Source organism: Callospermophilus lateralis, chromosome 6 (genome assembly GCF_048772815.1).
Source record: "Callospermophilus lateralis isolate mCalLat2 chromosome 6, mCalLat2.hap1, whole genome shotgun sequence".
In the NCBI taxonomy this organism is placed as follows: domain Eukaryota; kingdom Metazoa; phylum Chordata; class Mammalia; order Rodentia; family Sciuridae; genus Callospermophilus; species Callospermophilus lateralis.
In genome coordinates, this window is record NC_135310.1 from 129224948 (window position 1) to 129238190 (window position 13243).

Sequence of the window (13243 nt, forward strand, 5' to 3'; positions counted from 1 at the left end):
ATACATAGAATGTCGAGGCATGACTAAATATTATAACACATGATTAAAATTGACTCTGAATAATAGTTGCTTGTTTTTTTATAAAATGGGATCATTTCTGATTTACTTGAGAATCAATGATCAATTTAACAATTTAATTTAAAACATATACTAAATATATTTTTTAAACTCCTAATCATTTTTTTCTCTAAATATTTTACCACTTCCTTCCCTGAAATTAGATTAATTAGTATTTAGTGTTAGGGAAAAAAGACATTGACTTGGTGAAATTCAATATTGTATGACAGATACAATGGTCTTCTTTTGTCTGTGGTTTCAGTTTCTCAGGGTCAACTATTATCCAACAATATTAAAATAAATATTTCAGAAACAAATGATTTATACATTTTAAATTGGGCATCAATCTGAGTAGCATGTCAGAATGTTGTACCATTCTAGTCTATTTTTTATAGTCATGAATCATACCTTTGTCCAGTATATTCACACAGTGCATGTACCCACCCATTTTGTTGCTTTGTAACCCTCTTGGTTACCAGATCAAGTCTCATTATATGTCAATGCCTGTGTTCAAGTAACTCTTACTTTACTAATGATCTCAAAGTGCAAGAGTAGTGATGCTGACCACTCACATATGCCAAAGAGAAGATGAAAAGCATTTCTCTTAAAAGATGAAAGTTCTCTACTTAATAAGGGGAGAAAAAAAATCTTATGATGAATTTGCTAAGATGTTTTGTAAGAATGAATCTTCTATTCATAAAATTATGAAAAAGTTTTGCCATTTTATCTCAAAATTGCAAACATTATGTTCACAGTATGTGAGCCCATTTAAATCACAGGTTTCAGTATTATCTGCAATTTCAAGCATCCCCAGGGTTCCTGGAATATATTCTCCACAGATTGGGGTGGCGGAGGTATCTGCATATTGTCCAAAGAAGGTAAATGTCTATGTAGATTTAACCAAAAGTTGATCATTCTTTGCTTGGTCCTGTTGCTCTTATGAATTTTGTGCCACTTGATACATGGTTCCCTCATCAATTTGATGTCCAACATGTTCTCTGAAAGGCAAATACATCCATTCTTACTTCTTAGGTATTTTTTTTTCCAGAGATCATCTTTTCTTGACCCAAAACTCCTTAGTCAATGCTCTTCTTAGGGCAGCTTTCACATCCTTGTTCCTCAATGTATAGATAAAAGGGTTGAGGGTGGGTGTGACAATACCATAGAAGAGAGCCATAATCTTACCCCTGTCCCGAGAGTAACTAGAGGGAGGCTGGACATACATGCTGATGGCTGTAAAATAGAACATGGATACCACAAGCAAATGTGAAGCACAGGTATTAAAGGCCTTCCAACGACTTTCAGCAGAGCGGATTTTCATCACTGCCCGAGCAATGAACACATAAGTGCCCAGGATGAGGGTGAGTGGTACCAGGAGTAGCAAAGCCCCTAGAACATTGAGTTCAGCTTCATTCACACTAGTATCAGTACAGGCTAGTTTCAGAAGGGCAGGAACTTCACAGAAGAAATGGTCCACCACCCTCTGTCCACATCTTGGGGCCACCACTGTGAGTGTGGATTGTACAAGAGAGTTAGCAAAACCACTGATCCAGGTCCCAGCAGCCATATGGGTACATCGTCTCTGATTCATGATGATTGGATAGTGAAGGGGCTTGCAAATGGCAGCATAACGGTCGAAGGCCATTAAGGCCAGAAGAATGCATTCAGTGGAACCCAAGGCCAAAAAAATATAGAGTTGGGCAATACAACCCCCATAGCTAATGGTCTTCTCTGGTCCCCAAAGGTTGACTAGCATCTGTGGGATGGTGCTGGTGGTATAGCAGAGATCCAGAAGTGACAGATTTGAGACAAAAAAGTACATGGGACTGTCGAGCTGGGGATCTAGGCGGGAAACTAGGATAATGGAGATATTTCCAAATAGAGCAAAGATGTAGGCCACCAGAAAGATTATGAAGAGTGGTGTCTCTAGCCAGGGTTGGTCAGAAAATCCCAATAAGATGAAATCATCTAGGGAGCTCTGATTATTGATCCACATATTAGCATTGATAGGTGAAATTCCAGCTGAGATGTCTACCTATCCACTGTTAGGTATGGGTGTCAATGGTAAGAGGAAGCCACTGAGAATTAGAGCCCAGAGATTTTGAAATAAAATGCTCATTTTTCCCTCTAATTTGTATACATACTTCAATGACAAAAATGCTTCTGTATTATGATTATGGTAAAATGTTGAGTCAACATTGTCATTTCAATTGTAATAGTAAAGGATTGCTGAGACAAGAGCAAATAATACACCATCAATGTAGTTGGCAAATGTTGCTTATTTAATAGGTTAATTCCTCCCTTCTTTTGGATTTTGATATCTTCCCTTCTATAAAGTTGGAATAGTACTACTACCATCAACTCTACATATCATGGATATTTAGTGGTGATGACAGAGTACAGGATCGAACAAATTAAGAAAAGGCAGAACTTCCAGGTTGAAAAAAGGACAGCAGGAAGAAGGCAGGTAAATCTGCAGCTGAGGCAGAGCTGACGTGTTCATCTTCATCACACTGAACCTGGTTAGAGGCATCATGGGGACTTTAGTCCTTCATAAAATCTGCATGATGATGGCGTATCAGCACTCTTTTACCCCTTCCAAGATTTATTTTAGGTCCTTTTAGAAATTTAAAATATAGAGGTAGAAAATAATACATTCAGGCAAGATAACATATAAACAATCAGGACTTAAAGATTTGCTTGCTCTGATGGTACTACTTTAAAATTATCTGGAAAATTTGGGTGGAATTTTAGTTTCTGATAAAAATTACCAGAAATAATTTAAAGTATGAATATTCCTGAAATTTGGGGCTATATATGAATTTCCAATTGCTCAGGATTATGACCAGCATATACACATTTAAAAATTTCTCCACTCTTTCTACCATTTGAGTTGCATTGTTCCTGCTCTTTTCTCATACAAATTATGTAATTCCTTCAGAATTTCTGAAAGATAACTATAATGGGAATGAAAATACATGCATATAAATTCTATCATACTTTCATGACAATTGGATGTGAATTTGCTTTGTAAGTGAAAGAAAAAGCTATACAGTATGATACATAATACAAAGAGAATAAGCAGCAACAGCAATAGTAATAGAACTACTTGCATGGTAAAGTTACATAGGAATGACTTTAGAAATTTCCTGTGATCCTCTGTGGAAAATTATTTTCTTGATATTTTTCCTTTTATAATTCTATCATTTCTTGCTATGACACTGTTCATTTCATGTTGGTCTCATCCAATTCCTTTCTTCTCCCCCAATTTCTCATCCTGGGACTGCAAGTCTTAAAAATGTTGCCTTAGAAATATAACAATATGTTGTATATATAATAATTAATATGTTGTATTCCCAAAGAAATGGGACAGATAGCACTGTCACTGGATTAGATAATTATTATAGATATAGATTTTGATATGCAGTTGTGAAATAATTTTGTCCTTATACTTTTAGAATAAGTTTTGCCTTTTCTATCATGGTCATAGGAAGACTTCTGTGTTGCAGAATTATTTACAGAAGGATATACCTTAATCAGCACTCAAGTAATTCCTTACCTAATTAGAATTTTAAAAAGGACAATTGTGAATTATTCCCTTTGTCTTATCTGGATTTCTTTCTTGCTAAACTCTTTCAGAATATCCTTCTTCAATTACCTGTAGTAGGATAATGCTTTTCTAAACCTGAAGAAAGCTAAGTTTCTTCTACTGTATTTGAAAAAAATGTTGTATCATTTTCACAATGTTCATATTTTCCTGCCACCCTTGTCTAAAAAGTCATAGCTATTTGTTCCTATATCTGAGGTAAGCTGGCATTTTTGTGAGAAAATAAAATTAAATACTTCACTTCAAGAGGAACACTTAAGTTATTAGAGGGGAATATATAGCATATTTCTTTGACTTTCTGAATAGTTGATACATGCCTAAATAGTAGAGATTCATAGGCACATGCGGGAAAATGAGCAAGGATAAAATATACTCAGAAAAATTGGATAAAAAAATGAGAGAAAAAGACAAAAATATGAATGCAGCAATATTCTGTCTAACAATAGAAGACACTTAGGTTAAGTATCTGCTGAATAGGTGAGTATAAAAAGAAAATGGGAAATAAAGATTAGAGGTGTAAGACTAATTTAATTAATTAAGTAATTCAGTTTATTTTCCCAGAAAAGACTGTGGGGAGTTCTTGCCTTTCTGGCTGAATAAGAAAATTACAGGGATTAGAGCTTAATTTACCTAAATAGGAAGTAAAAAAATATGCTTTTGATTCTCATGAGGGTGAGAAACTGGAGCCAGGAGACAGAAGTATCTATGGGTCTTAAGAAAATGGGGTGTGCAAAGAAATGAAGGGAGAAGAGGGAAAAAATATCTGACCATAAAGCTTAAGAAATCATGGAGCTCCTTATTTTGGAGGTGTACATTTCTAATACAGTCTTTATTAACTTCATAAGAATGATTCTGATATAATGTGTTAATAAGACAAAATAGGAACAATAATTAGGTGTTCATTCTACCTCTAACCCAGTTTACATATTTGCTATGGTTTTAACTCCATGCTGTCTGTTGGATTCCCTTATTCTAAATTGTCATAGATTTAAACAATCTTTGGTTTGTCTGAATGATAGGTGTTTCAGAGCTAAATCAGTTTCTACACAAAATCAATGCTATAGTATCTACAATTTTATAATGCAAATAGCAATTTCAATATTAAAAAGTGGTAGAAAGATATACCTAAAATATTTAAGAGGCAAATAACATAAATAGTGACACTTGTATTTTTCCATAGATGTTCTCATAAAAAGATATTGTATTAGAAGGATTTGCAAATACCAAAATGTTGATGTCAAATTTTCCACTAGCCTAAATTGTAATCAATTTTATACATATATACAATACTTCTTATAATATATCCATTTGGTTCCCTTAATAAGTTTCCAAGGTAAGAATATTTTTTAACTAAAGAGAGAAAATTTAGGTACAAAGAGGTTCTAGTACTTGCTCAAATTAATGGATCTAGTAAAATCAGAAATAAATATTTCAATGATATCAGATTTTAAATTTTATATCAGAATTCTTTTCATAATTCCATTATTGTTCTCTCAAGCAAAAGTATAGATGACTTATAGAATCAACATTTTAATATTTTTTTCAATTTTTTTTTTTTACTTTATAGCTCTAACCTTAAATAATCCTTTTAGCTCATACCACAAAGCCTGTCAAGGTAAGATAACATTGGTCTTGACTAACCTTCCCTCTGAATCCCTTCTGCATTTACCTGGTGCTGTGTTTCAGTCCATCAGTTTGTCAGGGTTGTGATGTGGAGAGAGATAGAAAACTGCCCTGTGGCTCAAACATGATCTTCAGACCAGTCCACTAACCAGGCACTCTTAGACTTACTGGAAGGTCAACTTTAAGAAACCAGCTCTAATTTATGGCCATCCATAAAACCCGTGGATCCACAGGGAGCTTTCCCATGAGTTTCCATTACCATTACTGTCTTAGACTCATCCTCTACTTAAGCCTCTGAGATTCAGCATAATTAGTATTTGCTTCCGCCAACATGTCCAGGAGAGAAGAACCAGAGGGACTCTACAAGATGAGAAAACTTTGGAAGCAATCAATGAAAGGTTTCTGGCAAAACACATGCTTTGGGCCCTCAAATCTAGAGAGTCACTTAAGAATAAATTAAATCAATTCCAGTAAGACCAGATCTCAGAGGTTGTGAAGACTTTTACAAAATAGGTTATAAAATAGGTAAAAATTCCTTCGTATGTGGTTGCTATGCTGAGAAAAATAGGACAATTTCATAAAAATTTGAAAATCTCTATAAAATATTACTTTTTGTGCTTCTTACCACAATAGCTCTTTATTTTCATTCTATTTATATTAACATGCTACTTTATAATCATTAGACATATATTATTTATTTGATAAACATTGCCACTGTACAAATTAAGAAAGTATACTCTTTATTTTATTATTCAGCTGGCCACAATTCCAAGCCATCAACAAAATTAATAAGGTCACACACACTCAGAAACCAGGGACGCAAGCTGATGTTGCCAAATTTGATCTATTCCAAATTTTCTCCTTCAAATTATTGAGCATAAATAATCTAAACTCCTTAGATTAAAAGTTAAAATTACAATTTACCATGCTTTGGATATCATCTCCATTATATTAGCTTTTTTCTTTCATAATATGTATGGAATATTAGAAATATAATGACATAAAACTGCTAAGATTATTTACAAATACCAAATCTGTTTATAATGAATATCAGGCTTTGCATTCCTTTATCACAAAGCTCCACTTATTAAAATAAAAGTTTAAATATAGAAATGTAATAATATCAGATGAAATATCTACAATTACTCAAAAGATCTAAGATCACTAAAAACTCAGAAGGCTTAAAATGATTGATGTATTTTAAATGTTAGAGTAATATTTTGGCAGAGACAAATATCATAAATTGAAACAAAAACACAAGTGACAAACTCCAAAGGAATAACTGTGAAGCATGTGAAATAAAAAAGGCCAACTTCCTCAATATCTGTATGTTTTTTGCAAAAGACCAACAGTTCCCTGAAACACAAGCAAAGGACCAGGAGAGAGGTTGATGTGACTTTCACATGTGTAAATTAAAGGAAATACTTACGTGTACAAGAAATACAAATTTAAACCACAAGAGATACAATTTTAACCTCTGGAATTCACAAAGAGCAATATTTTATTTTATGTCATGCTAGAATACCATTTTGCTTTAGCCTTCTTGCAAAGCAACTTAGAATTATATATCATATGTAAAACTGAACCTGCTTACTTGAACAGCAATTCCATTTCTAGACATTCACCTAGTGAAGATTCTCTCATATTCATGAAGAAGTGAATGGCACAAAACCTTCATTGCAGTGTCTTTTTGCATTAGCACAGAGCTAGACATAAATTTTCACCATTTCTGAAGTTGTTAATACTATATAACGTAATGTTATGCATTCATTAAAATAATGATGGGTGTTCTTATTTACAGAACTGGAATGGTTTCCAAAATATGTATTTTAGGAGAAAACAAAATTACAATATAGAATTAATAGCATGCTGTGTGGGCTTTCTCTTGTCCAGCAAGGAGGTCCAAGGAACAGGGTAGAGGAGAGTGTGGCTAGGGAGTTGCTATTCAGGACTTCCGGAGACCAAGCAGGAAGCAGGTCTGATTTTATTGAGCATTTATCTAGGCAGATTATAGGCAGCCACCAATACACTTTCTTGCTAACTGTCCTTACAGCAACCAGTCGAGGAGCAGGCAGTGGAGCAAGAGCAGGGACTGCAACACGTGGCCTCACCCACCCAGGGCTGTGCCAACAGGGTAAGTGGTCTGCCAATCACGAGCCTAACATGAGGAGAGTGGCTTCTCCTCAGATGCCCTTAATGTCTGCCGGGTATGCAGTACTCCATACACTTGTTCCCATAGCACATTTGTTATCTGTTAACCTGTCAACACATATATATAAAGAAACATTTATAAAAACATACTTGTATATACATTCAAACACCCATGTATGCTAATATATTCCCGGATATGTTGGAAACAGTGGTGAATGTAGAGAAATGAGGAGCAGAGATGTGATTTGTTTTTTCCATGAATATCTCTATTGTATTTCTTTTTTTATTGGTTGTTCAAAACATTACAAAGCTCTTGACATATCATATTTCATACTTTAGATTCAAGTGGGTTATGAACTCCCACTTTTACCCCGTTTACAGATTGCAGAATCACATCGGTTACACATCCAAATTTTTACATAATGCCATATTAGTAACTGTTGTATTCTGCTACCTTTCCTATCCTCTACTATCCCCCCTCCTCTCCCCTCCCATCTTCTCTCTCTATCCCATCTGCTGTAATTTAATTCTCTCCCTTGTTTTTTTTCCCTTTCCCCTCACAACCTCTTATATGTAATTTTGTATAACAATGAGGGTCTCCTTCCTTTTCCATGCAATTTCCCTTTTATCTCCCTTTCCCTCCCACCTCATGTCTCTGTTTAAAGTTAATCTTTTCCTCTTGCTCTTCCTCCCTGCTCTGTTCTTAGTTGCTCTCATTATATCAAAGAAGACATTAGGCATTTGTTTTTTAGGGATTGGCTAGCTTCACTTAGCATAATCTGCTCTAATGCCATCCATTTCCCTGCAAATTCCATGATTTTGTCATTTTTAAGTGCTGCATAATACTCCATTGTGTATAAATGCCACATTTTTTTTTTATCCATTCATCTATTGAAAGGCATCTGGGTTGGTTCCACAGTCTAGCTATTGTGAATTGTGCTGCTATGAATGTCAATGTGGCAGTATCCCTGTAGTATGCTCTTTTAAGGTCTTCAGGGAATAGTCCAAGAAGGGCAATAGCTGGGTCAAATGGTGGTTCCATTCCCAGCTTTCCCAGGAATCTCCGTACTGCTTTCCAAATTGGCCGCACCAATTTGCAGTCCCACCAGCAATGTACAAATGTACCCTTTTCCCCACATCCTTGCCAGCACTTGTTGTTGTTTGACTTCATAATGGCTGCCAATCTTACTGGAGTGAGATGGTATCTTAGGATGGTTTTGTTTTGCGTTTCTCTGACTGCTAGAGATGGTGAGCATTTTTTCATGTACTTGTTGATTGATTGTATATCCTCCTCTGAGAAGTGTCTGTTCAGGTCCTTGGCCCATTTGTTGATTGGGTTATTTGTTATCTTATTGTCTAATTTTTTGAGTTCTTTGTATATTCTGGATATTAGGGCTCTATCTGAAGTGTTAGGAGTAAATATTTGTTCCCAGGAGGTAGGCTCCCTATTTACCTCTCTTATTGTTTCTCTTGCTGAGAAAAACCTTTTTAGTTTGAGTAAGTCCAATTTGTTGATTCTTGTTTTTAGCTCTTGTGCTATGGGTGTCCTATTAAGGAATTTGGAGCCCGACCCCACAATATGTAGATCGGAGCCAACTTTTTCTTCTATCAGATGCAGAGTCTCTGATTTTATATCAAGTTCCTTGATCCATTTTGAGTTAGCTTTTGTGCATGGTGAGAGAAAGGGATTCAGTTTCATTTTGTTGCATATGGAAGCTCATTACTTTTTTAAATAGTTTAATTATAAGGTATAATTTGGAGTTAAAATCTATATATTGAGATTAGTTTGCAACCAATTAATGGGAGACAATAAAACTTTTTCTCAAAGACATGACAATACATTTTCTTGAAACAAAACCCCAAATGAGAATTTTCATTCTGTACATGAGAGTGACTTAATTATTGATATACAAGAAAAGCACAACACCAATGGGTTTCCTTATTTATGCATTTTAAACATCTATTCATTTCATTTTTGCACTTACAAAGTTTTAATGTTTTAGACAACAGCATGAAAGTTTGAATCTACTGAGATGTTGCTTTCAATTTGAAATATTGTATATACATGTATATAAAAAATAACCCAATATATGACTCATCTGACAGATTTTTAAGATCAATAAAGGCTTATTATCAACATGCAGTTAAAAGAGAGGGGAGCCAGCCAACCTCTCGATACTGTTTTGTTACTGGCTTGTTTTTTCAGTGGTATCAAGAGTGATTTTTGGAGCAAACCATGTGACTTCAGCCTATTTAGTCAAGATCAGATACCACAATCATCAAGGGGGGCAGAGGAGCTGTGCAAAGGGGAGTAGGCAGATGATGTCAAATGTTAAATGATGAACTTTGCATTCTTTTTTTTTTTTTGGTATGGAAAATAAACAGACCAATGGATTGAAGAAATTATAAATAGAAACAAAACTGCAATCAAATCAAGACATAGTAGCCAAATGAAATTTTTTAATATTGCATATATAGATGTTTAGCCATACTCTAAGATCAACTCTTCAAGAGCAGAAATTTATATCCAATTTAGCTGCTTCAGATATCATTTTTCTTGTTTGTTACAGTAAGGTCTTGTATAGAAAGCTGATTACTTTTAACATCATATATAAACTTGGAAACAAAAAAGTTCAATAAAATTCCATAAGCTCAAAAAGGAAATTGTGGAATTCAAAATCCATATTCTCAAATATTTTCACAAGGTGTATGATAGTTTCTGCTGTGACAAAAGAGAAAAGTTTTTTAAAAATTTTTTTTTGGAAATTGATTTCAGGAATTGTTAGAATATTAAAGGGAAGAGCTATAATATAGAGGCATGAGGAAAAACAGTTACAAAGCACATCATACAAATGGTAGGAAAACTGAGCACAGAGCTGCACACCTATACACGAAGTTACTTGAGAGGTGGATGCAGAAGGGTCACAAATTCAAGGCCCACCTGGGCAACTTAGACAGACCCTGTCTCAAAATGAAATAAAAATGGCTGAGGATGTACCTCAATGGTAAGAATGTTTACCTGGCATGAACAAGGTCCTGGGTTCCAGTACTTAAAAAAACATGATAACCAAATTGAATACAAAGAAGAAACAAAAGGTGGAATAAGAAGGAAAGAAGGGGATGACAAAAGAAGAAATGAAGTAAGAGAGGATAAGAAATGGAAATTTTTAAGAAAATGGACATCAAAGAGTGTGAAAAAATAATGCCTTTCAAAGGGCCCAAAAGAAGCCTGTGAAAAGATTGGAGAGGACAGATAGTTGTGAGACCATGTGAAGTACAATCATGCAACGTGTGGAGGTTCCAGCTGTGCTTTTAGGCTGGTGAAGGATTATATGAGATGATATTTAAGAGACTTGTGATGAAAAATTGACCAGTCTGTACTTTGCTTCATTTTTTACACACGTAGGTCTCTGTGGCATAGTCTTCCCAGTGCACCTTTAACTTCTTTATTCCTCAAGGTGTAAATGAGAGGATTAGGATCGGGGTGATGACTGTGTAGAAGAGGGAGATGAATTACCCAAAAGTGTGGGCATAGGAGCTGTTGGGCTGGATATTGTTGGCTGTGATGCTCCCATAGAAGCATCACAAGTGGGATTCACAAGTCCCCAGAGCTTTGTGCCAGGCCTGTACAGACTTGATCCTTATAACTGCCTTGGCTATGTGTCCATAGGACATCAATATCAGTGCCAAGGGCAAAAGGAGCAAGACCAATGAAGCAACGAAGAGCTGGATCTCATTGGCATGGATGTCCACACATGCAAGCTTAATCACGGAGGGGACTTCACAGAGGAAATGATGGAGCCGCCGGTGTCCTCAGCGAGGTAGCCAGATGATGACAGTGCCCTGGATGAGAGCATTTCCTGCACCACTAAGCCATGCGACCCCTGCCAGAACCTGGCACAAGCGTGGGTTCATTACAGCTGTATAGTGTAGAGGTCTGCACATTGCAGCATAGCGGTCAAAAGCCATCACAGCCAGGAGAACACATTCAGTGGATCCCAATGCCAGGGAGACATAGAGCTGGATGGCACAACCCAGGGATGTGATGGTCTTGGCTGGTCCTTTGAGGTTCCACAGCAGCTGAGGGACAATACTGGTGGTAAAACAGATGTCCACTAGGGAGAGGTGAGTAAGGAAAAAGTACATGGGAATTTTGAGTTTAGGATCTATGGAAGAGACCAGAAAAATCAGTGTGTTTCCCACCAAGGTAAGAAGGTAGGATATCAAAACAGCCACAAAGAGTATCTTTTCCAGCTGGGGCTGTTCTGAGAAGCCCAACAGAATGAATCCTTCTTTGGTGCTGTTATTGGTCATGCCCATTACCTTGTTCAGACAAGAAGAAAAACATTACAAGAATTAAAAAGAGACTATAATGTGTTGGTTACTAGTGACAACATCTAAATTTATAACTCTTTGAAATCCTCACTCAGGAAAAATTACAGTGACTCACAGAATAAATTTTGGTGCAGTGTCCTTCAGATGTCACAGAAGATGTTGTTAAAGATCCTCTACAGAGAGGCACCTGCAGCTTTCTCTGGAAACAAAGTGTTTCCTTGAGAGAGAACTATTAGAAACTGAGATAAAATCTTCCACAGAAGGAAAAAAATACAAAGAAAGAAAGAAAATGCCAAAGGAAAAAATACATTAAATTCATTAATAGCTTATGAAGAATCATTCAAATTAAATGAAAAATTTCAGTAAAATAAATGTTTAATATAAGCAAATTATATATACATATTATTTTCAGCCTTCAAGCATAAACTTTGAGTTGGGCATTCTTTTTTGATGATTTTCTTTGCATGAATGACTTTTGGGTTGTGCAGACTATAAAGATTTTTTCTATTGTAAAATGGTAAACACTTGGTTAATAAAGTCATAATATTATTATTTATATCTAACTGTTTAATAATGGGGACACATAATATCAAAAGCATGTTTCCTTTAGGGATTAGTTAATTCATTTATTCCATAAGCTTATTGAGGATACAGATTCATGCAGCACATTGAAAACAACCCTCAATTTTTTTTTTTTTTTTGGTGTGTGGTACTAGGGAAGGGAATGTTGAAGAAAAACATGTTTAAATCTGAAAGGAGGGAGTGGGGATTATCATTATGAGGGCACATCAAAAGAATGAAAGAGCTGCCTCAATATGCGTAAAACCTACATAGAATTTTTAGCTTTCAGAAGGCTAAAGGGCATCTTTTAAAAACTCCAAATATTTATGAATACAAAAGTTTAAAATATATTCACCAATTCAATGAATATATCTAAAGACCATAATCGTATCTTTTGTTTAGGATAAATACACTTTCTATATGGATGTGAAAAAAAAATCTTTCAGGCCTTGAAATTCCTCCCTAATAATTTCATAACCTGTGATTGTTTTATTGAGAAAATTAATCATGTAAATAAAATATGTGAAATAATTGTCAAAAGTAAGACCTTATAGTAATTACACTTATCATATAAAAGTGATATTTAGCTGAAATCAGTAAAAATAAAATAAAGGGAGTGGTAGGGGAGAGACATCAAATAGCAACATCAAGTCCTTGAGGTCTCACTCAAGAGATAGGGAAAGGGAAGCACTATAATAAAAAAGAATATGAAGGAGGCCCTAGGTATACACACACACACACACACACACACACACACATATATATATATAATTTTGTGTTTATGTAATATACATAAAATGTATTGCAAATATGTTTATACATTTCCATGTTCAATCAAAACCCACAAATACATATATGCATAATTTTTAGTTTTTTCACTTTACTTCTATCAATGCAATAAAATAAATT

The 13243-nt window shown here is 35.1% G+C and overlaps 1 protein-coding gene and 1 pseudogene across 1 annotated transcript; both read right to left on the reverse strand.

The window, feature by feature from the left end:
* Positions 1–1108: 1108 nt before the first annotated feature.
* LOC143400819 (olfactory receptor 2B6-like) lies at positions 1109–2053 on the reverse strand. The gene has a single exon (XM_076857814.1). The coding sequence runs from the start codon at positions 2051–2053 to the stop codon at positions 1109–1111; it is 945 nt and encodes a 314-aa protein (XP_076713929.1).
* An 8779-nt stretch (positions 2054–10832) lies between these two features.
* On the reverse strand, positions 10833–11752 carry LOC143400821 (olfactory receptor 2G3-like; annotated as a pseudogene).
* Between the last annotated feature and the right edge of the window lie 1491 nt (positions 11753–13243).